This window comes from Fonsecaea pedrosoi (genome assembly GCF_000835455.1).
Source record: "Fonsecaea pedrosoi CBS 271.37 unplaced genomic scaffold supercont1.2, whole genome shotgun sequence".
Taxonomy (NCBI): Eukaryota; Fungi; Ascomycota; class Eurotiomycetes; order Chaetothyriales; family Herpotrichiellaceae; genus Fonsecaea; species Fonsecaea pedrosoi.
In genome coordinates, this window is record NW_013550614.1 from 1265758 (window position 1) to 1291815 (window position 26058).

General features: G+C 51.8%; 9 protein-coding genes across 9 annotated transcripts; 2 read left to right on the forward strand and 7 right to left on the reverse strand.

Moving 5' to 3' along the window:
• Window positions 1-423: 423 nt before the first annotated feature.
• Z517_02425 (uncharacterized protein) lies at window positions 424-1195 on the reverse strand (the record flags this gene model as incomplete). The annotated part of the gene is made up of 2 exons (XM_013431534.1): window positions 424-708; window positions 824-1195. 2 exons carry the CDS (start codon window positions 1193-1195, stop codon window positions 424-426), a joined length of 657 nt encoding a protein of 218 aa, XP_013286988.1.
• Window positions 1196-1597: 402 nt separating this feature from the next.
• Z517_02426 (uncharacterized protein) lies at window positions 1598-4122 on the reverse strand (the record flags this gene model as incomplete). Its single annotated transcript, XM_013431535.1, has 5 exons — window positions 1598-2636; window positions 2762-2913; window positions 2966-3671; window positions 3732-3838; window positions 3901-4122. 5 exons carry the CDS (start codon window positions 4120-4122, stop codon window positions 1598-1600), a joined length of 2226 nt encoding a protein of 741 aa, XP_013286989.1.
• Window positions 4123-4615: 493 nt separating this feature from the next.
• Z517_02427 (uncharacterized protein) lies at window positions 4616-6598 on the reverse strand (the record flags this gene model as incomplete). The annotated part of the gene is made up of 9 exons (XM_013431536.1): window positions 4616-4776; window positions 4831-4925; window positions 5038-5118; window positions 5167-5465; window positions 5521-5825; window positions 5881-6101; window positions 6176-6330; window positions 6385-6452; window positions 6505-6598. The coding sequence occupies 9 exons, from the start codon at window positions 6596-6598 to the stop codon at window positions 4616-4618; spliced, it is 1479 nt and encodes a 492-aa protein (XP_013286990.1).
• Window positions 6599-7233: 635 nt separating this feature from the next.
• Z517_02428 (uncharacterized protein) lies at window positions 7234-7782 on the forward strand (the record flags this gene model as incomplete). Its single annotated transcript, XM_013431537.1, has 1 exon — window positions 7234-7782. One exon carries the CDS (start codon window positions 7234-7236, stop codon window positions 7780-7782), a length of 549 nt encoding a protein of 182 aa, XP_013286991.1.
• Window positions 7783-8855: 1073 nt separating this feature from the next.
• Window positions 8856-10543, reverse strand: Z517_02429 (uncharacterized protein; the record flags this gene model as incomplete). Its single annotated transcript, XM_013431538.1, has 2 exons — window positions 8856-10370; window positions 10427-10543. 2 exons carry the CDS (start codon window positions 10541-10543, stop codon window positions 8856-8858), a joined length of 1632 nt encoding a protein of 543 aa, XP_013286992.1.
• A 1196-nt stretch (window positions 10544-11739) lies between these two features.
• Z517_02430 (uncharacterized protein) lies at window positions 11740-16416 on the reverse strand (the record flags this gene model as incomplete). The annotated part of the gene is made up of 1 exon (XM_013431539.1): window positions 11740-16416. One exon carries the CDS (start codon window positions 16414-16416, stop codon window positions 11740-11742), a length of 4677 nt encoding a protein of 1558 aa, XP_013286993.1.
• A 1089-nt stretch (window positions 16417-17505) lies between these two features.
• On the forward strand, window positions 17506-18920 carry Z517_02431 (uncharacterized protein; the record flags this gene model as incomplete). Its single annotated transcript, XM_013431540.1, has 2 exons — window positions 17506-17953; window positions 18004-18920. 2 exons carry the CDS (start codon window positions 17506-17508, stop codon window positions 18918-18920), a joined length of 1365 nt encoding a protein of 454 aa, XP_013286994.1.
• A 1413-nt stretch (window positions 18921-20333) lies between these two features.
• Z517_02432 (uncharacterized protein) lies at window positions 20334-21929 on the reverse strand (the record flags this gene model as incomplete). The annotated part of the gene is made up of 4 exons (XM_013431541.1): window positions 20334-21351; window positions 21399-21585; window positions 21633-21786; window positions 21852-21929. 4 exons carry the CDS (start codon window positions 21927-21929, stop codon window positions 20334-20336), a joined length of 1437 nt encoding a protein of 478 aa, XP_013286995.1.
• A 3203-nt stretch (window positions 21930-25132) lies between these two features.
• Z517_02433 (uncharacterized protein) lies at window positions 25133-25426 on the reverse strand (the record flags this gene model as incomplete). The annotated part of the gene is made up of 1 exon (XM_013431542.1): window positions 25133-25426. The coding sequence occupies one exon, from the start codon at window positions 25424-25426 to the stop codon at window positions 25133-25135; it is 294 nt and encodes a 97-aa protein (XP_013286996.1).
• Between the last annotated feature and the right edge of the window lie 632 nt (window positions 25427-26058).

Genomic DNA, 26058 nt, shown 5'->3' on the forward strand with positions numbered 1-26058 from the left:
AGGAAGGGAGACCAGTGTGAGACGGCCTCGATATATATAATTCAGTTGCCGAGTTCTTAGTCTGCGTCGCCGCTGCTTCTAGAATGAGGGCAGGACGAGAGAGACAGATCTCAATCCATTTTTTATATCATGCCATAACATAAAACTGGTTCCGGAAATGCAAAGTAAAAGTCTCGTGTGGTTGGTTGGTTCGCAATCATGGATATCAACGTCTTTTACCTGACCAGGTCCAGGTCCAGGTCCAGATTCAGGTCGACGCATATTCATTCATGTTCATAATCTCCATTTCCAGTAGGTGATGTAGATTGGGTGGATCATGTACTCGTATGTATGTGTGTGTATGTACCTGGCAGGCACCAGCTGGAAAACCGAACCTGCCGAGTCCTTCTGTGCCCATTGTGATTAAGGAGACTGACTGCCCTCTCAATCCGCCGCGCCAGGCTCATTCAACCCCAATGAGTCGCCACTCGTCCAGTTGACGTCCAGGAACAGGTACGAGATCTTCCACTCGGCGAGTCCCTGCTCTTCCTGCCCCTGGCCCTGTTCTTGGCCATGCTCAGCCCTCTGAAAACTCCAGTAGTAGTACCCGCCTTCCTGGAAGACCTTGCCGATGTCGTCGCTGTCGGTGCCGCAGACGGCGTGAAGCGCGGAGCGGGCGTGCGCTGTGTTGTCGGATGTGAAGGAGATGGTGAGGTTGGAGGACGAGTGCTAGGCATGAGGGCGGCCTTGTTAGAACTGGTCGAGGGACTTCACACAGGTGGGAAACCGCGTGTTCGACTAGATGTGTAACAAAATGAAGAAAGATGTGCCGCACTCGACTCACCAGCATCCGATGGAACCTCGTCTCCGCGTTCATCGCCCACTGGGCTAGTCCGTCCTTACCCTTGTGGCTGCCAAACGGATAGGCGACGTCGCAATCGTCCGTGAACAGGTCGGCCCACCTGTGTGCGGCGTCATGGTCGACCATGCACGCATCAAGGACATAGGCGTACTCGTTGAGGAGGTTGGTTATTTGCTGGTGTTCGTACAGATATCTCACCCTGTCCTCGATTGTATGCGGGCTCGCCAGCGGCGAAATGCTTTTCGGGGCATGGCTCTTGATCCCATTTTTCGAGCCGTTAGTATGCGCCGCTGGCTCTGAGTAGGAGTAGCATAGCGGATGGTCCACTGCCAGTAATGCTGCCCTGGGAGACATTCTTTGATCGTCGCCTATATCTTTCTGTGTCTTCTGGCCAAGATTCACGATCCTAAAACATCGTGTCGTTCAAGAATGAGATATCTTTTGGAGTCGATGTGCACAGCTAGATTGTCTTGATTGGCTGCAGCGAGACCTGCCTCGATGGCTGCGAGGGATCATAGACGAACGTTGGCGCGGGGTCTTGCATTAAACTTGCTTGCACACTTGGGGCTTCCCCATATTGCGGAGTGAGCTGCTCCACGCATTCCAGTTGGTGGAAGCAATAGACTTCCCAGCCAGTCCAGAGATTGTGCAAACGGATTCCCCACCGGCAAAAGGTGCCATGGGGTCTCTTCCGGTCTGGAACCCCAGGAAAAATGACAGGTGGTTGCAGTACGCCAGACTGCACCTCGAATGCTGCTATCCTGCCTCGGGAGATCCATAGAAATAAAACCCTTCACCTTCAGGACTCCAGTGCGCGTTGGCATGATTACCTGGGAGGTCATCCTGTGGTGGGGCATCCGAAAAGGCCATCTCGAAATTGAAACGGGGAATATCAAATGTTGGAACGTCGAATCCCGGGACAAAATTCAATATTCGATCCGGTGACTCCAGGTCGGGAACAGCGAAGCCAGCATGGATGTCGGTCGACGTACTTGGTGTGTCGCTTGAGACATACCCGGTGGCTACCTTTTTCAATAGCCGATGGATCTTCTCAGACGCCACACGAGCAAATGGTAAAGCTTCCTGGTGTCTGGTGAAAAATACCGCAGCGGACTCGATGTTGTCATTGATCTTGCTCCGATCCGGTATCGTGGCCGCGAGAAGATCATGAGTGGATTCGCTCCTCACGTACAGCAGAAGCGTAAGAGTCGCATTCCAGAGGTAACCCATGGTATGAAACAGGGCTGCTTGGAGGGTACCAGAGCTTCCGGCGTTGATGGAAGTGGTCGTAACGTTGATCAGCGACATGGCCATTTCGATGCACTTCGCCGCTGCCACGACTGATTCATCACTCACTTTCATCTGCTTCTCTCGTTTCTGTACAACCAGGTTGAGGAATGCCCGGTATAGGAGGATTCTGAGATTCAGGTAGCCTAACACAACCACAATGAGATTCAATAACACCAGGCCTGAGCTGGGGGAAGTCAAGTACATACGCAGTCGGATAACCAGGCCATGCGGTTCCTTGGACCATGTGGAATCATGGTACCAGCTGTCATACCAAGCGCAGATGGCACCATCAGCTGCACGAAGAGCCGCTGCGCGTTCACTGACTCCAGAGTGTTTGAAAGCGAGCGAGTAGACTTGTTCATATGCGTCCCATGCTAAATAAGAAAACTGTCGCATCCGCTCCAAATATTGGAGATCAATAGGCGAGGTGTCCAAGGGAAACGGTCTTACGTCAACCTCTCGTGGTTGGATACCACAAGGACGGCCAGATAGTGTGGCGAGTTCCCTGCTGAAAGATCAGCAAAGCTAGAGCCTTAAAGAGATGGCGAACAAACGTTTCATATATGAAAAGGCACCTATTCCCGCCTTAGTGCAAATCTCAGGCAGGCCGAAGTACAACGTCAAACTCACCACCAGGTTGCGCACCATCCGTTAGTATCAAGAACGTGAGCGTCAAGTGGCATGAGCTCTCGGTGAAGACCGATGCTGTAACCGACTCTTACCGAAGTTCCCAGCATCGCATATGCTTCGTGGAGTCTCTGTTGATTAAAGAGCCAGACAAACTGGTCGTGGTCTTAGCATTCGATGAGCCCACAGCACCCGGAAATTACTCACGGCAAGAAACATGGAGTTTACTGCAGACATGTCACCACCAGAAAAAGGAACGTCGGCAAAGGTGGATTTAGCTAAATTGAAGCAAGTCTCCCCATGCTGTGAGGCAAGGGCATCGTTTCGGACTCGATCATCTGGGTCGACAGTGCTGCATTGATGACCGTGGGCTAGGACCATGTACAAGACGGCAGCCCAGAGCTCATACCCTTTTCCTTCTGTAGGTAGGCCTTCCCAAAAGTTTCGATAACGTTCCATGAAAGTGGTGCGGTTGAGGATGGGATATAGACGATGGGCTGTTTGAAAGTAGCGGTTCACATAGTCGTCTGCGACGGACCTTGGAGGCAGCGAAGACCCTACAACTTTCGCGAACCTCAGGTTTGCAGCATTCTCGAGCCACAAACTAGCTCTGTTTAGCGGTGACTCCATCCGAGAAGTAGACGGTTGGTCTTCCGATTCATCTGTTGCTTCCACGGCACTGATGATGGCGTTGGAGGAAGAGCCGCCGTAGAACTCGGGATTTCTTGAGATTGTCAGATAGTTTACACCTCGAAGCAGTTGGGCCATATCGTCTTCCCTCCGACTCGTTTCGGTCGCGGTCCCATATATCTGATCGGAATAGCGAGGAGGGCTCAGACCTGGCTCGTTGAGGCTCTGTCCGGTAGTGTAGCCCTCGTAGATACGTAAGCGTTCTTCAAGCTGCGCAATTCTCCTAAGACACGCAGACTACTGTCAGCTTGCAGAGTCGAATCAAGAGACAGAAACAGCTCACTTCATCGCTTTTGCCAGAGTGAGTTTCTCCGGGGCACGAGCGTCACCTCCATATTGGCAGGGGAGGGAGTTTTCTTGACAGGTTTTGCACGGGCTGGCTCCATTGCACTTTTTTGAACTACAGTCAATCCTCTTCCTTTGAACATCACAGATCTGGGGTAGGCACGTACTTTTCGGCGCAGCGCTCGGCAATTCGAACACGCCTGTTCAGTTTTGGTTCTTTTGACACTGGGTTGTGGGGGTGCCAGTGGTGTAGGGAGGCCCAGAGCCGACTCGTGTTCTCTTTTGCGGTCAGGGGCGATCTCTCTAAACTGCATCATGGCATCGTCGCGGACAGGTTGGTTGGACTCTGGCTGGACGGGGTTGGTGGGATGGTGAGTCGACGACGACATGGTGGTGGAAGTTGGTGTGGAGTGAGGAAGGATGAGCATCAAGTGTCGCCTGCGTCCAGTCCAGTCCAGTCCAGTCTAGCGTCATGCACCCCACAAAATGTCAAATGCCAAACATTCGTCTTCTTCCCTCACTTTCATCTCAGGTCATAGACATACCTTCCCATCCTTATGACATCTGCTCTCGCATGACCACGGAAACACGCACGGAAAGTGATCACCTCAGAAATCTACCCCGGACCGTGTCTGCGGCTCGTTCTGGATCTGGGAGGAGGTGATTGGCCACACAATCTACGGTCGTTCAGACAGAGGAAAATGGACGGCAAGCTCCTCTATCCTCCACTGAGGTGTCTAACAATAGTTTTTAGGTCCCCCTGTAGGAAGATACAAGTCTAAGGATGACGCTAAGTCCATGACTGTGCAGCTGGATGACTCAAGTATGTAACGCTTGGAGTCTGCACAGGCCGCTACTGTCCCTCAACTCTACCTCCTCGCCCTACGCAGCATCAATTGAAGTAACATCAACATGTTTGCTCTCCAAATGGCGCACATGCTCCGCCTTTTCTGCGAGGGCATCTGTCACAGCATGATCTTTCACGAAGACCGTGTCGATCTCCTCGAGGGTTAAACCACGAGTCTCGGGATACAGGAACCAGACTAAGTTTCTGTCAGCACATCCGTCCATGAGGGGAAAACGCTGACGGCTCTTACCGATGGGCAATTGAAGGAAGGTGAAGATTATGAATACGATGTATAATCGCCAGTGAATGTTGGCAATGCCAATCGGGCCCACCTTGACTGCAAACCTCAGTTAGCGATTGACATTTCGATGGGCAAGGCCAGGACTCACCGATGATAAAAGTAAAGGTCCCTAGGTCGAACAAGTGTCAGCATTGATAAGCCACGTGGCTGGCTCACTCACAGTTTGCAAAGGCGTTCAACGCATTCCCGATATGCCTGTACCTCACCGGGACAAGTTCAGGGCCAAGGCACCACGGACTGTTATACGTCAGCTGGTATCCGGAGTATCGACAAGTGCACACTCACGTCGGCAGCCAACTCCAACCGAAAGCCACGCAGATCAAGCACGTCGCTCCGAAAGCCACCCAGAGTTGTGCTGTTCCTCCATTCTTGACCATGGGCGTGTATATACAATACCCGATTAGGATTGGAATTGTTCCGGAAACAAGCAGCTTCTTCCGTCCAACGCGCTCGATAAGGGCAATGCCAAACAGTGAACCCACCCAGAAGCTGATAGACGCAACGCCGCCCAAGACCAGAGAAAGATTGGCAGATATCCCCAGTTGCAAGAAGACAGTGCTGGAATAATAGATGACAATATTGACCTAGGTGCACGTTTCAGCAATTTGCGGCCTGACTTTGAGAGGTGGTGTAACATACACCGGGCAGTTGTTGGATCATCTGAATGATGAAGACCAACGCCATCCGCTGAGGGATCTTCTGACCAGATCGATCATAGAAGATGGTTTTCAGACTGTATTCACCGAAGTGATCTTCCAAAGCAATTGCGGCGAGAATTTCACTGCGTTCAGCTTGAATCACTTCATGTTCGATCGGAAGACCCTTCAAGGCTGACATGACTATATCTGCCTCTTCATTTCGGTTCTTCGAATACAGCCATCGTGGGCTTTCTGGGAGCCAGAAGAGACCGAAAATGGTGGGAATGGCAAACGCGGCTTGGAAAGCTGCAAGAAAATATTCAGTATCACTCGACCGCAACGATAGAATTATCCATCATACCAACTGGAAAGCGCCACACCACCTGCCCAGTGAGGTGAAAGAAGCCATAATTCATCCAGTATGCAATCACAATGCCAAATGCTGCAATTGACAACTGAGTTGCGACCAACTGCCCTCGATGCTTGGCTTTGGACGTCTCGGAGACCCATGTTGGGACTGTTCCAGTGTTCATTCCATTCCCGATGCCAGAGACGATTCTCCCGACAATGAGTTGAGCCACACTGTATGACGAGGCCTGAAGGACAGCGCCTTGAACAAGAGTCAGTTCTGGTGTTTCCACTGTCGACCATTTTACTTGCCGATCACCATTATGATCATCCCAACTCCGATTGTACGCTTTCGACCGAGAGACGAACCCCAAATTGCAGCGACAAGACATCCGACCATGCACCCGACATCGTATATGGAAACAACGGTGGAGATGGTATCGGCATCGGTCGCCTTTGTAGGCTAGTCAGCACCATTTTCTGGGGAGATTCGGGGGAGAGGAAAGGAGATGCCTACCGAGATGCTAACGGCTTCGAGGAAATAAGGAGTAGAGATGATACTTCCCATGATGCCTTGGTCATAGCCTAGACAAAACCGGGGTCAGTGTTCTCCTGTGTTCTCAACGGTTGGTCCTACCAAACAAAAGAAAAGCGCTAGCGGAGCACAAGCTGATAGCCCACGAAAGGGCGGAGCCTTCGAGGCCCAGGAATGGTTTGCCGTGTCGAGACATGGTATCTGGGTGAGTTGAATCGTGTTGAACTTCGTGTCCTGCTTTGCCAGAGTCGGTGGACATGAGTCTCAGCATATTATATGCAATCCGACAGCATATTCCATATGGACTGTGGGATGGACTGTGGAGTTTCAAACCCGCCGAGGCACGTCGCGCAGGGAACGGACACGTCCATCCACGCATCCCCATTGGACACTCATTCTGCCTCCACGTATCCCTATTGGACGGGAACCTCAACCCCACAAGTTCTGCGGCCTCGTGGGGACGCCTGGGCATTAATGCGGAGTCGGTAGTTCCTCGAGGCAGACTGCTGCAGCTTCCCCGGACGCGTTCGATACCCTATTTAAGGGTGAAGCCTGGTCCTCGAGGGATACATCCAAAGCCAGCGCAAACCAGGAATGAGCTGCCCAATCGGACATCAGGGAAATTCATAGCATTTTCCCTCAGACCTTCGGAAGACTCCAGAAGTCTTTTGGTTTGAAGAGCCAGAACTCGTTCCGAAAGTTGTCCTTCGACCACAAACAATCGGATCATAAAAAGTATTGTTGGTACTACAGAGACTGACGTGCTGTCAATCGACACGAGATCCACGAGCCTCCCTGTACACACCACAGTGACCGCCGTCCACTCTCCCAATGGCCGATACAGAGAAGATACTCGCCGAACTGGCGTCGTTGCAGAAGACAGTGTCATCTCTCCAAAAGTCGCTGTCGGAGACACAAGACATCCAGGCGGTCCAATGGCTGCTCAACCACTACACGGCACTGCACGACGACGCGTGTTTCGACCTCGAGAAGCGACAGGAATGGGAGAACCTATTCTGCGAAGACGGCGTGGCAGTTTATCCCTACGGCCAACACGTCGGCCGCGCGGGCAAGGGGACATGGGCGTTTGGTGGCGTGAGCTACTTTGAGCGGTGCCAGCTCCTGTCGTCCAACTTTGACATTGAGTTCTCCCCGAACCGCCGCCGCGCGTACGTGCGCACCAACTGCATCGCGCAGTGGATGAAGAAGAGGGACGTCTACGACGACCACTTTGACGAGGGCGGCTTCTACAACTGGGTCCTCAGAAAGGACACCGACGGCCAGTGGAGGATCGAGCGCGTGCATCTGACCATCACCTGGACGACGGGCGAGGATCCCACGGGCGTAGGGCCCAAGACCAAGAGGCCCGCCAAGCTGTAGGGGTGGCAGGAAAGAGACTACATGTTTGGTTATTCAGTGAGGTGAATTACAAAGGGGAAGGGGGGAGGTGGAAGGTGGAAGAGAGGAATCTGTCTCGAGGTTTTTATACATATCTTTGTCTTTATCTTTGTCTTTATCCTCGCCCTCATGCGCTTAATAGAGGACTAGTCAATGCTGAAGACGAGATGATCTCAACACCAATGTCATTAAACCTGCTGAATTGCGCTTGTCTCATGTCGCACGTTTCATGTCCACACAAGCTTCCTGTGTATGTATGTATGTGGGTAGACGGGCCAAGGAATAAGCAAGAGACGCACAGAGTATAGTCTAGTAGAGTATAGAATACTATAGAGTATAGTATGTAGCACATAGTACATGGTATATAATTAGTATACCCGACATGACCCTTTCGAGATCTACATGTCCACGACCTACACAGGCAGACAGGATCGTGGGATAACTTGGTCGTACGAGGTGATGGAATACAGAATACAGAGTACAAATCAAGTCAAGTCAACCATGTGCACGGAAATCGAACCGCAGGCACTCGATATGGTGATGTGTTTTCCTTTGTTAGCTGTTGCCTTGTTGCCATGGTGTTTGTGTCTGTCTATCTATCTACCTAACCATCCGACCGACCATCTGAACCCCGTATCCGTGTCCAGCCATCCAAGACCATCTTGTCACAGATCGATTCATAGATTCCACCATCCCCCCAATCCAGCACCACCTATCCAACTCATCCCTCCCCCCTCCTCCCTCCTTCACTCCATCTCTCTCCGTCCAACAATCTGAAGTCTTGCCTTTGCCCTTTCTCCAAATGTTAATTTGTGTTTTGTGTTTTGAATTTTCATAAAAAAAGTGTTCATTCATCCATCCATCATTTCCGTCGTTAAGAAGATCAATTCGGGCAGAGAAAGATTTTTTTTTTTTCCTTCTTTTCTTTTTTCTTTTCGCTTGCATGCATGCTTGCTTGGTCGCTTGCTTGGTCGCTTCGCACCAACTAGAGCCGAGATGGGATGATGGTTTCATATCCCTCTCTCACAACTCTTACAACTCTCACTCTTCTCTTTTCACTCGTCACTTCCCGGACCAGCCGCCGCAGCACCGTGTCTGAACAGGTGGCGGTGTATGTCGCGGCGCCCGTGCCGAGTCAAGTGGCGCTTGGCGTGTGCCTCATTGAGGAAAGGCAGCATTTCCACGGACGAGGACAAGATGCCAGGCTCCGGACCTGCCTCGCGCCGGCTCTTCTTGTCCCCTTCCCAGCTCTGGAAGTCCTCGTAGCCTAGGGCGCTGACGGTCGTACATGTGACGGGGGCAGAGGCGGCGGGGGCGTTGTTCTTCTCGTTGTTGTCCGAAGACCCGGCCGGAGTGGTAGGGGTGGTGGCGGGTGGCGAGGCAGCGGATTCTTGAGCTTCGCTGACGGTGCCGTCCGACGAGACCACAGCGACAACTGGTGGTCCAACTGTCATGGAAGAGACTTGCCCGTCGAACGACGCCACAGACGACGCCGCCGCCCCTGACGCTGTAGTTGGCACAGCCACAAAGTTTGCCGCTGTGGCTTCATAAGTGCCGAACGTCTTGGTATGGCGGCCATTACCACCACGACTGAAACCCGTTGTAGGAGCTGAGTAGAAGCTCGTTTGGGTAGGGCCGACGGGCGGCGGTCCTGGCGGTGCACCAGGAATGCTGACAGAGGCAGTGGGCGCATGCGACGAGAACGATGGGAATGGCGCAGTGGCGTTGGGACCCTGGCTACCGCTGCCCTGGAAGACCTTGAGAGAGTTGACGGTCCAGAACGCATCTTGGAACGCCGATGGGTTGTTTTGGACGTAGCTCTCGCAGGTGGACGCTTTAGATTTGCACACGGGGTCAGAATCCCATACATTGCCAGCCCAGTCGCCGCAAAAGGTCGTGTCAAAGACGATCTGCTGGTTGTTGAAGAACTCGTCGATATTGCAGCTTCCGCCAAACGAAGCCAGAGGTTGCCCCCAGTTGCCCGGGTCGGGTGACCCCGAGGATATGTCTGAGGGGATGGCTGAGCGCGAAAAGAACCAGATGCTGATGGCAGACGAGGTCCATTCAGTGGCGTATACACCGCCTTCAGCATCGTTGAATCCTGTTCCGTAAGTGGCGTCGTTGGGAGTCGAGATTGAGCAGCCCGCATTGGTTGCTTGGCCCGCAGCCTTGATATCGCAGTTGGACGTGGCTACCGAGCCTGAAAACATGCCGTTGTTAGAGATGCTGCACCCAGCGTTGGTGTGTAGGGTCATAGCATTGGAAGTTTGCAAGTTGACACCCTCGATGATGTCGATTTCTCCTGCATTCGGCCAGTTGGGTCCGACAGTCCAAAAGGCAGGCCAAGCACCACAGATTCCACCTGGCATATGGGAAAGGTCGAGAATAATGAGACCGTGGTTGTAAGATTTTTTGCTTGTCAGGCGGACGCTTTGACGGCCGGAACCAGACGCAACATTTGTATGGTCAACACCCATATAGACGGCGCCGCTGTCGGTGTTTATGAGGCCGCCGCGCTGTGCAGTGTTCTGGTCCACATATTGCACATACCCATTCGTCGGATCCGGGTCCTGATAGTTTGGTCAGCACGCAATGTAGAGTAGCGAACAGGGGAGCCGAGCTCTACCGTGAAAAAATCAAACATGGAAAAGAATTGATCTACGCTGTAGTCATCCTCCAGCACATATCCCGCTGTGCTCAAGGAGATGAGTCCCGCCAGGGTGACCAGAACAGAAGCCAACATATTTGCTTAGATTTCAAAAAAAAAAAAAAGAAAAAGATCGACAGAAAGGAACGACAAACTGCAAGACGCAAGTTCAAATGAGAAAGGAGTGGACGCAAAAAAATGCTGGCTCTGGAAAAAGAAATGGAAGAATGACCTGTCCACGGGAATGAGTACGGACCAGGTCCAACGGTAAAATCGTCGAGATATGTATACCAAGAAGGGTCCATGGCTGTGTAGAGAAAGGGGTGAATCATGGTCCAGATCCATCCTCGGCGTCTGTGCAAAGGCGGGGCCAAACGAAGTATCCATCTGAGGAGGTAGGTACGTGTCCGGGCTTGTCATGTACGGCTGACGTGCAGAACAGCAATAGGCTTCACGGATTGGGCCCGTGAAGCCTGAAAGCGCTGTCGAGAAGTAAGGGGTAATCCATATACGCTCATGTGAACGTGGATCGGCGGGTCACCAAGTACCAAGCGAGGAAAGCCGAACTATAAATGACAATATCGCACACGACCCTCATCCTGCAAGATTTGAGATATTCCAGGCGGGCCCCAAAGGACAGCAGTGCCCTGTTCAATGCCTGTAGAGGAGCTGATTAAGGAGAGTAGAGGCTTCCTTCCTTCATCGAGCTGGCAGGCAGGTGAACATCCATCAACCTGGGAGAGGATGAGAGGATCGAGAATTGAGATGGCGGGAATGGGGCTTGAAACGATGGCGCCAGGCGAACTCGTCTCTTTGACTCCGCATGTTTGAAACTCGGTAGGGACGGATAAGCCTGATAACTTTAAAAAGGGCCAAAGGGCCATTAGGCCAAAGCGTTGGATCTGGGTGCCTTGGTCTTGGAAGTGGATTGTCACGGGGGCTGGTAAAAGGGAGAACTGAAGAAAGGCAAAAAGGGAGAAAGTCGAGAATCCCAGGGGCAGGTGAGGTTGAAGCTGCTGACCAATAAGAGTCCGGATCGAGCCATATCACGTGTCAGGCTGGACCCAATCGGGCCACTTCGAAACATTCCTTGTCTCAGCGCCCGACGCCGCGCCCAGAAAGGCTCCACCATACCAAGAGCCGTCGATACCAAGGAAAAAGGAGAGGGACACAGAGAGAGAGAGACTAAGTTCTTCGGAAGGACATGGGAAACATAGCATTATGCATACATATCTTTCTCGGGATATTGATTGTACTGTATCTACCGAGTGCTGAATACGAATAGATCAAAACTATACACAGGCCGGACACACGAGTTGAGGAACACCATCTTCCATCCGTGGTTGTCCCAAGCATTTCTGGTGGTACAGATGGCGGCATGAAAACGCCACAATCGGTCCGAGCTCCTCAGCCAGATCAGTGCCTGCACCGCCACCCTCAGATTCCAAGGGCTCCTGCGAGCTAACACCGACCGTGGCTTTCCCCTTCCCTCGAGTCTCATCGTCCTCGACTACGGATTCATTGTCCTGGGTGCGGCGTCGGCGGAGGAGCCTGCCTTCTTCTCTTTTCTGCCATTGCTCCCAAACTCTTTCGCCGACACCGGGACCCCAGATGCGTCGTCGACACACTTCGCATACCTGCCCTCGAGGCCTCCAACCGCGTTGTCGAAGACCAGCGACTTCGTCCAAGCGTACAAACACATCCTTGTCCAGCATCGAGTTCGAGAGACCCAGAAGTGACTCCTCATAGGCATAGGCCGAAAAGATGGAGCTGATGACATTCCGCAGTTCTGACAAAGACGGGCTCGCTTCGGCAGCATGCGAGAGGAATGCACGTAGAATGCGTAGGAACATCATATCTCGGCCGGAAGCACCGTCTCGCATCGACGTAGTACTGGTCAGGAGTGCAGTGAAGACCTGCTGAATAGTTGTGCGCAGGGCTTGTGTGATTTCGAGACCTGTTGGGTCTTGGTGTGTCGGTTCACTCACCGGAGCATGGATAGAGACATCGCGGGCGATCGACACCACACTCAGAATTAGTTCAAGCCAGAGGTTTTCTTGAAAAGACAGCGCACGGTTCGCACTGGCGGATCTTCTCGGTGATTTGGCAACCGCCAGTGACTTGGGTGCATTCTTCATCTGTCCCTGACACAACCAGATGCCCACGCGGGTGTACTTTTCTAGCGACTCGAGAACATTCGTGGCCGGGTGGATGACGGATGAATCATCTTCCTGGTCAACCAGATCTGACTTTAAGCTCTTCAGGGTCGAGCCCAAGAGAGCCAAGTGTCGTGTCAAACGATCCATCGCATCCTTCACCTGGCCCTGGCGAACCTGCAGGATCACAACAGCGTCGATGATGCCATTGTCCTCGATCGTTGGAAGGACCTCCGCGAGACGGATATCTCCTTCCTTTATATTCTCCACATAATCTCTCACGTGTGAAGGGTCGAATTGACATAGGAGGCGAACATAAAGCTCCATGATCTCATGGTCATAGTTCCGACGCGAGCTCAGATGTTCTTCGGGTTCCAGAAGCGTTCTCAGATACTCAAACTGTTCAGAGAGATCATCGGCCATTGTTTGCAGGAAAACGTGGTGCAGGTCCGGCGCCACCTCATCGATGGTAGAGGCACACCTTTGGACATCGATGTTGATCAGGTCAAGCGCGTGTTTCTGTATGACATCTCTGACCTCTTGACGCTGGCGTTGTGCTAGAGGTGATTCTAAGCGGAGACATTCGACAATCGAGGCAAATACGCCCACTCGGTCTTGACTGTCCACCAAGAAAGTCGAAATCATATCAGCGTATTGACGTTCTTGCTTGAAGACAGACTTGAGCACGCGGTAGAATCTGGCTTCTCGGAGTAATGGAACAAAGTCGAGGACGTTGGGTGGCTGGTACACGGAAAGGAGGTATTCGATGCTCAACTCGGCATCTTCTTGCATATCATCTTCCGGGTATTGACACAATCGAATAAAGATCTCTTGTAAGACTGTGCCCGAGAGCACCAAGTATTGAGGATATTTGGCCAGGTTGCGTGCGATGAACATGTCCAGATAAATCGTGTCATCAGAGTCGAAACCCGATGACATTACCTCCAGCAATATGCGAACGACGTATTGGCGGGTATAGGTACGAGTTGCTGCTGCTTGTTTTAGACTGAGACTATTGAGCACGTCGTCGTCACCCAGGTTGAGATAGCTGTCTTCAAACGCCTCATTCAAAGCGGCAATGAAACTTGCGGTGTCGAAATGGAGCACCCGAGACAGGTTCTCAAAAGAGACTGTGGGGTTCAAGAAGGAATTGCTCCTCCTTTGAGCCACGCCATTTGCCCCTGGACCCCCGGAAAAGAAGTAGTCGTAGACCTGACCTTTGGCAAGCACGGAGGCTTCTTCGCCTAGCATATTCCCGGTGGGATACACGCGACCTGTGAGGATGAAGGACATGTAGGGGAAGATTTTCTGGGCAATATTGTACCTGTCGACCATGTTGACAGCTTGCTGGCGCTGGCGCGGAGGGTCCTCATTGTTTGCCAGCTCGAGTAGCAGTATCAAGGGTGTCGTAAAGTCCTGGAGGGCCATTGTCCAGACGTAGATGTAAGCGTCATATAGGGCATATTGCTTGCATAGGGTTGTCACTTGATCAATATCCATTGTCGAAGTATCGAGCATGCAGATGATCTCCTCCAGCACCGATGGAGTATGTGTTTGTACAAAGTGGTTGATCAGAGTCTTCAGAGCAGGCGGAGGCACAGAGGAGATGGTTTGATCGAGGATGTATGGTTCAAGGACATCCACAAACAGATGTCCCTGCTCGTGCTCCTCATACCAAGAAAACACCTCTTCGAAAAGGAAGTCCTCGTCTTCCATGACAAGACATGCCTTGATACAAGCGTCTGCAAGCTCGGCCATCTGTGGCTTTTCGATCTGATCACTCCCAGCTTGTTGGTTCTTACCAAAGGCGTACTTCAAGGAGGCGCTCATCATCTCGACAAGCTTCTCCTTAACGACTCCTGCTCGAACATTGTCTTCCTCGGGCAGGCCGATGGTTGCCCTTTCCCCTTCGCCTTGGTAATATTTGGTAGCAAGCCGGATGGCACCGATGAAATCACCGACATTTATCATGGCTAACAATCGATCAGCCCAATTGGTAAGGACACCAGTCCAAACATCATTGAAGCCAAGCAAGAACAGCCTGCCTTTATATGCCCGGAAGCTCATGTGAAACGCATCTGCAACCACACCGTGCATGGATGTATCTTCTTCATCAAGCTGTTCAATGATGGCTCGTAGCTGCTGCGAGTAGAGATCTGCATGATAGATGTTCTTCTTCAACAGGTCAAAGGCTTCTGTTACGTGCATGGTAAGATCCTCGATGATGAGAAGCTGCTGCGTGATGGTCAAGACGGCCAGCACCGACCTATTTAACCACTGAACAGCCACAATTGCTTCGTCCGCTTGGTAGCGGCTTCGAGCTAAGAATTGCAGGTCGGGAGGTTTGTTCTTTTCGGTATCGTCATCTCCCTGAGTCCCATGAACTTCCAGGACCGTGAGGATATTAGACCAGGCATAAACAAGTTTGGTCTTTGAAGTTTCAGAGTCTTGGGACTTGAGCTTGATGGCTGGAAACCATGCCAATGCCGCGGTCATGGCACTGTGCGCTGCAACCTCTTTGGGCCGAGCAGCTTTATGTTGGGTCTGTGCAACGGGTGTAGTTGAGACAATGACAAGCAAATATGGTGTCAGCATTGCCACGAGACCCAGACTATCGGTCCTTTGCTCTATATTCCCCAATGGCAATGGTGAAAATGCCAGCACAGAGCTTTTCTTCAAGGGCTTCGATGATCGTGAGACAAGCTCGGGGTACCGCCCAAGGATTCGAGTAGTGCGGACAACGCGGCCAACTGCTCCCATTCCACGTGTTGCTAGGTGGGAGAATGCCATGCCTTTATCATCGGCGGAGACGAGCGCAGTGTGCCGGTAGCCTAGAAACCCGATGTGCAGCACGGCGCTGTCTGATATATGACCGTCACCCTTTCGAGCTTGAGGCTGAGAGGCTTCAATTGGCTGGATGTGTAAAAAAGGTCTAGAAGGTCTGGCAAGTTCCCAGGTAAAGATGTGGCCTGTTTCATGTCCAACGGCGATAGTAGTATGGTCAGCAGATATTGCAAGCGCCGTTACAGCGCCACTCTCAGCGGCTTTCGTGCCGCTTCCGATGATTGCTTTGTGGTTTTGATGGTGATCAAAGACGAGAACAATCCCCTTGGATGTCCCCAGCACCAACTGGTCTGCCACCGCCAGACAAATTGGGCTTCCAAAATTTCTCTTCCCAATCTCCGAGAATGCTTGCCCCGTGATCTTTCTGAACTTGCTCCATCTGATCACGTCCCACGGATTTATGGTGTCGTCCGGCTCGGAAGGAGTGTGCAGTCCATGACTGGCAGCAGAGGCGTGACGGGAATGGGCGTTGAGAAATGCGGGTGAGCTCGAGCGCAGAGGTGAGAGTTGCGAGCTTGAAAGCCGAGACTGAAATCGAATGTCAAAGGGACGGTGGATAGTCGAGGGGCTGCCTCTGCGGCCGGGACTGCGGACTGAGCCCGCATCACTTCGAGGGGAGGAAAGCATCGAGTCTTGTACAGAGGGTGTATCGTCGGGAATCGAAGCCGAGTCGTCAATGCTCAGGAGATTCCTCGCCTCATCAAAGGGAGGGATATTGTCCGTCCCATTTGTTCCCGGCCCATCTGAGGCACTCTCTCCGTCGATTTGACCACTTTCTCCATTCTCATCCTCCAGCACTGCATCAAGTGTCTCAGACGCGCCCTCCGCCGGCTCGTGTGGTTCGGCCGGGACTATGTCTGGCACATCATGGTCGTCTTGCGCTCCTGACTCTTGACCATTCGCATCCTCAGGCACACCATGATCCTCGTCGCGCAGGAAGCTCTCGCCCTCATTCAGGGTCGAGTTCATCGGCGTATCGTTGACACAATCATAGCTTCGTGGGCATCGTCACCACTGGACCGAGTCTCCTCCAATCTTTTTTTCCCACTGTCGAAGCACAGGATATTCGGCAGGCAGAAACGAAGCGACGGTTGCGACTCTCAATGGTGATGGAATAGTCGGATCAAGGGTATTCTCTACAAGAGAGAAGGGAGATTAGAAAAGTGGCTACAGCAGACCATAAAGCAGACGAAAGCAGACGAAGAGCAAAAGGATCGAAACACTGCCGACGAGACGAGTGCTATACCGTGGACGAGTTGGATGGATTACAGCAACCACAATGTGTTACGACGCTTGGAGACACGACCATGTGGATGGGGAATGATTCGCGTTTTTGGGTCAATTGCTGCGCCGTACATGTTTATTACGGAGAATCATAGAGCGGGGAAAATGCGCCGAAGCCTTGGGCTGCCAGGCTGCATCCACAAGTCATTGCCGCAGGATGCACTTGTATAGGTACCTGCACTCGTACTTGTAGTGATCTACCAGTATACCTACATAGCTCTCCGTGTTGGTCCAGGCGGCATACCCTTTCATCAGCAGCATATCCGATTCCTGCCGACAAATAAGCGAAGGAGGGTGGTGGTCGCCATGGACTCGGCGAAAAGGCCCTTCACAACGAGGAATTTTCACCAACCCGCAGCCTAGCGTTCGCCGACTCCGCAAACTTCCTCGGCATCTTTCTGTGAATTTCCAGCCTCTCCAGCGGCGGCGAATTTCATATGTCAGCCCCAGAAAATCCCACCCGCTACCGCGACCTCCATCATCCATCATCTCGTCACCCTCGGCCGTAACCACCACATCTCTACATCGCCTCATCCCCCGTCGACAAACCCTTTTCTACCATCCTATCCTCACACCACGACCACCGCCGACATAAAAAAGCCCTGCAAGAAATGACGAGATAACAGAAGAATGACGACAGTTTCGCCGCCCAAACCCTGGGAGCGTGCTGGATCAACCGGTAAATAGTTTTCCAAGTGCTTTCAAGAGAGTCTCGATCCTGACGAAGCCTTTGCAGCTCCCTCTGGAACAAGTACACCTGTAACCTCTACCGCTATGACCGCGGCTTTACCAATGGACTCGTCCGCCACAGATTCCGGCGCCCCAGCGCTGCCCGACCGACCCTCGACATTAAACAACGTTGTCAATCAGAATGCATCCAACTTTACAAACCAGAACCGCTTTGGAATGAATAACACACCTTATTCGGGACCCTATTCCTCATATTCGTCCCCTTACTCGAGGTTTGGTGGTGGCATGTATGGTGGAGGCATGTACGGAGGCGGCTATGGGTACGGCAGTAGCATGTACGGCAGCGGCATGTATGGAGGATATGGAAACTACCCAGGGATGCCAGGCGACCCCAATAACCAAAGTCTGACCCAGACGTGGAACAACAGCACAGCCGCAACTTTTCAGATCATGGAAAGTATTGTCGGCGCGTTTGGTGGATTTGCGCAAATGCTGGAGAGCTCATATATGACGACGCGTTCTTCATTTTTCGGTAAGTTCTTTACCCACCACAACATGCTCAAGACTGACAGCTCTGGACAGCAATGGTCTCTATGGCCGAACAGTTGGGAAATTTACGCCAAACCCTTGGGTCAGTTCTCGGGATCTTCACGCTCATGCGATGGATTCGGACCCTAGTAGCAAAACTTACTGGTCGGCCACCACCTGCCGATGCGACAGCCCTCACACCTGCGGCCTTCTCATCCTTTCTCAATGGTGGTCACAGTTCTACCCCTGCAACACTACCTGACGGTTCACCTGCCCCAGCCCGCCCGTCAAGGAAACCGTTTATAATGTTCGCCATTGCGGTCTTCGGCCTGCCCTACCTCATGAGCAAGTTGATCCGCGCCATGGCCCGCTCTCAGGAAGAGGAAATGCGTCGGCACCAGGAAACGGCGATGCCATACACCGTGGGTGCGAATGGAGAACAAATCCCCATCGACCCCAAGAAACTCGATTTCTGCAGAGTGTTGTATGACTACACCCCCACTCCACAGTCTGGTGGAATGGACCTCGAAGCAAAGAAAGGCGACTTTGTTGCAGTGCTCTCCAAGACGGATCCCATGGGCAACGCGAGCGAGTGGTGGAGGTGTCGCGCGCGAGACGGCAAGATGGGATATCTCCCGTCTCCCTACCTCGAACCGATTCAAAGACCCATGCCAAAGGCCACGCCACAAATCACAGAAGGAAAGGCCACTCCGCCGATGATGGAATCGGACGAGATGATGGCTTCACAGAAACCCAAACTTCTCCGGAACACAGGCGAAGTAGAGCCTGAGTCTCAGGCAGTGATGGACGCGCTAGGCGAGCGAGACAAGGAGTATAAGGCGCGGTACAACGCTCTATATGCGCCAGCGACGATGAAAAAGCCGACTGTCGATATCAAAGGGCCACACATGGACAGCAAACCCGGCGATATCACCCCAGAAAGTTTCCAGAAGAGCGCCTTTTATTCTTGATGTAAGCCATTATATTGGAGCGGGCGACACCAAAAAAAGGGGGAGCGGACTGAGGAGGCGGGCGAAACAGGTGTTTTGTTTCGAGGGAGCCAATACAAAAACCGATATCCTTTGAAGTTGCTCAGCAGGGAATTATTCATATAATTGGAAGAAAGGGACATGATTGTCCTTGTTCGGGTTATACTTGCTCTGTTCTCCGTCCCCTTGTTCCGCACCCGATGTACTTCGTACTTTGTACACTTTTTTCAATCTTTGTCAGGTTTTCCCATATTCCCATTAAGCCCTGGTGCTATTAGGTGTGATGGCTTGTTTTGTCTACACGTGTTGTCTGTAGAGAGAGAGAGAGAGAGAGAGAGAGAGAGAGAGAGAGAGAGAGATGTGTATGGATCTGGCAGTTATGTGTGTATGTGTGTATGTATGTATATATGTTTGTAGCTAGGTATGTAGCTAACTAGCTAATGACTTGATAGCAGACCATACTAGATAGAGCAGACAGGACACAAAAGAGCACACCTAGGCATCAAGGTATCTAGATATCTAGATATCCAAGAAGAAAAAAGTATCAAATCAATCACACTACACTATCAACGCACGCGCGCGGAGACAGACTTAGGTAGGTAGGTAGGTATGTAAACTTGGTCAACTCAGTCAAGTAATATAATATAAGGAATAAATAAATACCCCTAGAGAGAAAATAATAGCTAGCTTTTTGAGCACTGCCACATCACATCCGACAGACAGACAGAAACACAGATAGATAGATCAGTCACAAGTCACAAGTCACCCTCGACTTGGAAAAATCCCCCCCCCCCTCCCCTTTACCCTTACCCTGTCCTCTCAAGGATCGGGGATCGAGGAGTACTATCCCAAAAGAACCTGGATACAGGAGGTGTTCGAGCCTAGCAGGCTCAAAGCAAAATACACAAAAGCAAACAAGCAACAGAACTTTTTGGGGTGAGCAAAATCTCACAAAAGTGCAGGTAAGAAGCAAGCAAGAAAGAAGCAACAATGGCAACAGCGTCAAAGGCACGGGCAGGAAGAAGCTGACTGCCTGACGGACGGACGGACGGGCTGACACAGTAGCAAAGCAATACAACAAACAGAACCCCATGAAGTGAATCCACAGACAACACAGGACAGCCCTCATGATCCCGTCGAGTGTCAATGTTCCTTGCAAGGTGAAGGTGATGTTCCTGCGCGGTGTGTTTGGACACAATCTCGCTCCTCTCCTTGCTTGTCGAGATAGTTGAACAAGTTCCACGCTTATCAATGCCGAAATCAGGAGGTGTTCTGATCTTGCCAAAGGCGTAGACGAGACTAGAGCTCCAGGAAATTCAGAATCGGCCTCGATGGCGCATACCTCTCGTCTGCTAGCATAGTTAGGCCAACGTTGGTACTCCTACTGGGAATTCATCATAAGAAGGTGACATATGGACGTACCTTTGGCCCGACTTCGTCGTCGTCGTCAACATCGTCATCATCCTCGTCCTCCTCTTCCCCCTCGTCTTCTTCCTCAGCTACCAGCGCAACGCCCTCTTCACTCCCCTCACTATCGTCACTGCTGTCATCACTATCATCTGCGGATTTCTCGTCCCAGCTACCTCGTCGAGCCGAAGAACATCTCGCGCCATTAACGACAAGTGGACCTGTTGGAGATGTCGAGCCACTGCTATGTCCTGATCTTTTCCTTGCAGCTCGGAATGGTTCTCTCGCAGTCTCCTTCGAGGGCACAGCGGTGTGTCGTTTGGTCTTTGAACTGGTGGTCTTGGACGAAACCCCGCTCTTCTTCTGCGTCGAGGAACCACTCCCACCCTGTGTCTCCTGCCACCGTCTTCTTGATGAGCCGGAGCCGGAGCTTGAGCTCCCAGCTGCTGCGGTCAATATAGGTTCGTCTTTCTCCTGTTTGACACTGATCTTGCGATTAGAGAGGTATCTGCCGTCAAGGTCACGCACGGCACTAAGGGCTTCGGTTGGAGTTTTGTATCGTGCCCGTGCGGTGCCCTTGTTCTTACCGGGATTGCGGCTATCAGGGTGGATCTCAAGATAGAAAACGTTGCCGTAGCGTCTGAGAAGGTCACGCAGTTCACTCTCGGACTGGTAGTATGGCAACCCGGAGATAAATATTTTGCTGCCGTCATTGCCACGACGGACAAGGGGAGGGGCAGACGGTGGCGAGGGAGGCCGTGCAGAGTCACCATTGAAGCGAGTGCTGTAGGACACTGGTGGAGCCATGGTGCTTGGATGGGTTGAATGTGGTAGATATGAAGGTCGAGGCGGACAGACTCCAGATGGGTATGCTGTCGTAGCTGGAGCCATAGTAGAAGCGAGTGAAGGCACCGCTGGTTGAGCAGCCCAAGTCGCCATTGTTGTGTACGGTGTTGGGTAGCTTACGGATGCCAGTTGATGAGCAGAGACTGTATAGAGAGGGTTTCTTCCAAAAGGTTAGATAGAAATAGCAAGTTGACCCGAGAGACATACGCAGAGGGCCGTGTCGTCGTAGCAGGTCCTTGTAGGTTCGGAAGATACAACCCTGTTGGTCTTTCCGACGTGATGATCCCGTTACTTTCTTTTGGTCCTTGTATCTTTCTCAAACTCCCGTCCTTCTCTTGGGCAACCAGTTTGACACGCACACGTTGGCCATTCCAGCCTTGCTTGCAGAGATTCTCTATATCTTGTGAGCGCGTGCACGGCAATTGTGGGAATTGGACATACCATAGACTTTGACGGCATCAGCCTTACCCTTGATGGTGCAATGTCCCAACTGGGTCCCATCACCCGCGCTGAACACTTCAGCTTTCAAGCTCTGTTCACCTCCAAGACTCCTCGTCATGTCCTTGAGCTCTTGCCATCGACAGTGGCGTGGAATCTAAGATATTCAGGTGAGCCTTGGAGATGCATCGAAGGGGTCTTAGCAACATCGCTTTGACCTACATCTTGAATAAGGATGATATAATGCTGCTCGTCTTTGCTCGAATGTCGAGGTCGAGGACGTTCCTGTCTCTGAGGCATGTCTCAGGAGTGCTAGAACGACTGATAGCGTCAATGCTTCAAGGCAAACCCTGGATTTCCGTCAAAGCTTTTAGTTGTTATTTGTCTTTCATCCACAATATGACTCGAACGCGGCCAGTAGATTTGACACTCTTGCTGGCAAACGCCTTCACCGCAGTTGTGGGGGAACAAGAGGTGGAGGTCAACCTTTATAGATTCCGACTGATACATATGGAACAGGTTGGTAGTGGAGCTCTAGCCACTTCCCCCTCAGATAACGCAGGAGTGTCGCTTGCTTTAGGAAGAGGAAGAGGCTGTCAAGCAGTAACAAGGTAGCCCTAGCGAGGACAAGGGTCGGGAGATGGAATCATGGATCTTCTCTCCGGCTAGGTGGCTCAGCAACAAAATACGAGCCCAGATGTCAAGCGGGAAAGACTCGTGAATTCCCTTGGCTGGGGCTTCTGGCACAGAACAGATATTTTGTTTTTGAGAAGAAAACCAACCTTTGAGAGATTCTGAGGACTGATTTATAGACTTGACCTACCCACGCCTTTGCGACCACGATACACAATGGCTTGACTTGACTCTCCAATGCAGTACATCTCTTGTTGAGGATGTCGCGGCCACGACTTGATTCAGGTTGGCCGCGGTGGAGAAAGATGGCATCGAAGCTCTGGTTCGATGCCAATGGGAGGTCCAAAAACAACGACTGCGTTGAGGCTCGCAGGTGACCTCCATCGGAAGAAATCTGATATCAGATCACAAGTGGCTTGCATATTAGACGATGGCTTGCTCTCTCCCTCTTGGAGCAAGCCGACCACCAAGCAGTCATGCCAACTGACCAAGTCTCCCACGATAGTGAGTGAAAGGCGCGCTATATCGGACACGGAGATTCCGGGATATCCTTGTCTGACGCTTGACCAGAATACAGGTAGGAGTTTGTCTGCAAGCCACTTCGCGAGGGGCCGATGGCGTCCAATCGAAGTCGCTACAGTAATAGCAGAACGTCAGTGAACCCAGGAAACTCATTCCGGACGAGATGTCTCGCGGAGGAAGGCCTTGACAGGCATGTGCATGGAGAATGGACCCTTGAATCTGTCAACGACAATTGTCGTTATCGGCAAGAGTGCCCCCCGTCCCCGTATTGTGTGCAAAAGAGGCTGGTTGGAGCAATTCCTAAGCAGGGCCTAACGTAAAAGAAAGAGGGCTTGCTGCAAGTCAAGACAAGATTATTTGGTTCGACTGGGTCCGGAGGCTCTTGTGAGCTTATAAGAGGCAATCGGACCCAAACGCTAAGGATCGATTCGGTCAGTGAACTGGAGAAAGGCTGGTGACAAGGGCAGCATGGCCGTGTTCCCAATCTGAAGATATGTTTGCGAAGCATCCGAGTTTTAACCCCTGCTGGGATGATCGTACACCAACCTCGGGTCAGGCAATTTCTCACGATCTCAAGAGAAAAGACAGTCCAAGTGTCCAACGTGTTTGCTTCATCACCGTTGAGGCGCCTCTTTAGAGAGCGCACTAGAAACAAAGAATGCTCCGGAAGGCTTCTGGAGGGGAGGACAGTGTAATTGCCACACACCTATTAGCCCCTTGGAGTTCAATACGCTCTCGCGTAGCTGTGCATTGGTGGCTTGCCAGGGTCAGCTGGAACGCCAGAAATCTCGGTCCTCGATTCCCTGTGATGCATGTAGGAGACGCCCAAAGGGATCAAGTTCGGCCGTTTCCAAGGACCATGTTGCTGTCAAGTCGCAAGTAGGAAGGTCAGGGAGACGGAAGACACCATGTTCGTAACTTCATGCCATCATCGCACATCTAGTGGCTGCGGGCGAACCAGTTTTGACAACTTAGCTGCACGGGTTTGACGCGAGTTGTAGTGTTGCCCATTTTCCCTCCTTGTCCAAGCAAACCGAATTTCTAGTTTATAGCGGCCTCCTCCTGACATCTTGGAGGGCGTCGCGCCCCATTTCCCACTTGGTGGTACAGCAGGCCCGCAGGATCTCTGAACTCTGGAATCCGCTCTGAAGCGAGGGACAAATTCGGTGCATTTGTGTGCGACTAGGATCTGAGCCGGAGATGCAGAGTTTGGAGAGCTGATCTCATCGAGATCTCGACCGTTGAACGAAGAAATGTCATCCGTTTCATTGGAGGCTCGACTTAGCTGCTTGTGCGACTTTCCCGCTCACGGGTCACCCACGGGTGGCGATGAAAATGCGTCAAAGAGGGTGGACTGAAGGCTTGCTCGACTGGAGAAGCCAAGCATCGATCATGTCGGTCACCGATCAGCATCAGTTGAGGTCGAGGTGTTTCATTCGTCCATGTGTCGTCGCTCTTGCATTTTGGAAACTGGATCTTGGAATAATTGACCAGTCAGCATGTCAAAGAGACATACTCCCGCATCAAGCCGTCGCCCTTCCAAGCAGGTTTGCTTGCGGATTGTGGGCGATAGTGCGTGACGCAGACCACGCTCATCTCCCGTGGCGAGGACCGACCATAGAGACTATCACAACGTCTTTGAGCCATTCTTTAATACTGCCTAAATACTGATGTAATGTGGTGTAGAGTCACGCCGAAAACAGCACCAAGATGCTAGCAAACGAGCCAGTGAGATGAGGGATACATGTATGCAAAACCAAAGAAACGCTTCCAACGCTCACATTCCAACGCCCGGATCTCAAATGCACCAGTTGGACTTCCGCAGTGGAATTTCCATCCTCAGGTCCCAGAAATGTGGCAAAGATAATATGCACCTTGTGCACCCGTGGTCTTGTCATCACACCAGATCGGAACCAGTGGCAGCAGCCTCTAGCCTTCTGTGAAAACTGGTACCCTTTCAAAGCCGTCCACCGGGGTTTGTTCGCTGCAAAAAGTCCAATAATATTGCAGCTTTTGATCCATTCTCACGGAATTGACTCTGTTGTACCGTTGGGAGGTCATCCTGCATAGAAGATCCCACGACAGGTCCCGAATATCCATTGCCCTGAGTCGTGTCCAATAGGGCAAATTCTGCATTTGCTCCGTGTGTTGTACTTGTTGTAGTACGAGATGTCCTTTGTTCCCAGGCGTCTTGCTCTCTCCACCTCACTCGCTGGTCGTATGTCTCAATTGTATTCAATCTGTTTGTTCCAAGTGCTCCAGAGTGGAAATTTAGGAGGAATTGCAATCGGAGGAAGGATTGAAAGGAGGGGTTTGGAAAAGGATGGCCCCGGAGAGAATAAATCAATTCATTTGACAAAGCCAACCACGTTGGCACATCTTTGGCAGTAATATGAGTTCATGCCGAATCGGACTGCGCCACTGTTCTGAGCAGGAAGCGAGGTATCAATACTCAGGGATCGTTGACATCGAGAGCAGCGAACAATGTCTAAGGAGGACTTGGGTGAGCCGGAAGCGCTCGATGACAGGGTGTTGATGCTGTCGTCGCTTTTATTGGACTTGGGGCCGATTTTGGTGGCGTTGGAGCCATTGGCTGCCAATGTCTGAAGCTGCAAGAGGGAAGAAGGTGTCGACGACGCCATTTCTGAGAATATGAAAGGTGCTCGCAGGTCGCAATTAGTATATGAATAAATGAAGGGTGCCTCAGCGAAATCGTCCCCTTTTCAAATGGTAACGGTATGGCAGAAATCAAGGGGGAAGGGCGGCAATAGATCAGGAATACTGGTCGAGAGCGGATAATAAGATTAGGTGGAAAGTGCAGAATTCAGCGCAAGAGATCGGGGATGGCAACGGCTTGTGATATGGACATGGACGGTTCTCGTGAGGGAAGCCTTGGATGGAAGGCGATGAAACGCGACCAGGGGTGGGATGGGAATTACTAGTGCAGGTCGAAACTGGATATCGACGGGATCGAGGACAAATGAGGGCCGAGGACGATGGTTAGGGAGGCACACAAGAGTTGAAATCTTCGATGGCATGGGAATCAAAGATGGCATTCTTCCAATGAGTGGAATGTGAGATGGTCGATGACCACCAGCGACCTCGATCGCAGGAAACCAAATCGACTTTACGCGCGGCGGCACGAGAACTTTAGCACTGGCTAGGAATTCCAGGCCCCCTTTCACGCCGAAGACGCCTCTTCCACCCGGGAACTGTTGGGCCTTTTCCGGGCTGTTGATCCCCAATCACGGCTTGCCCTGGGCTTGAAGAGGAG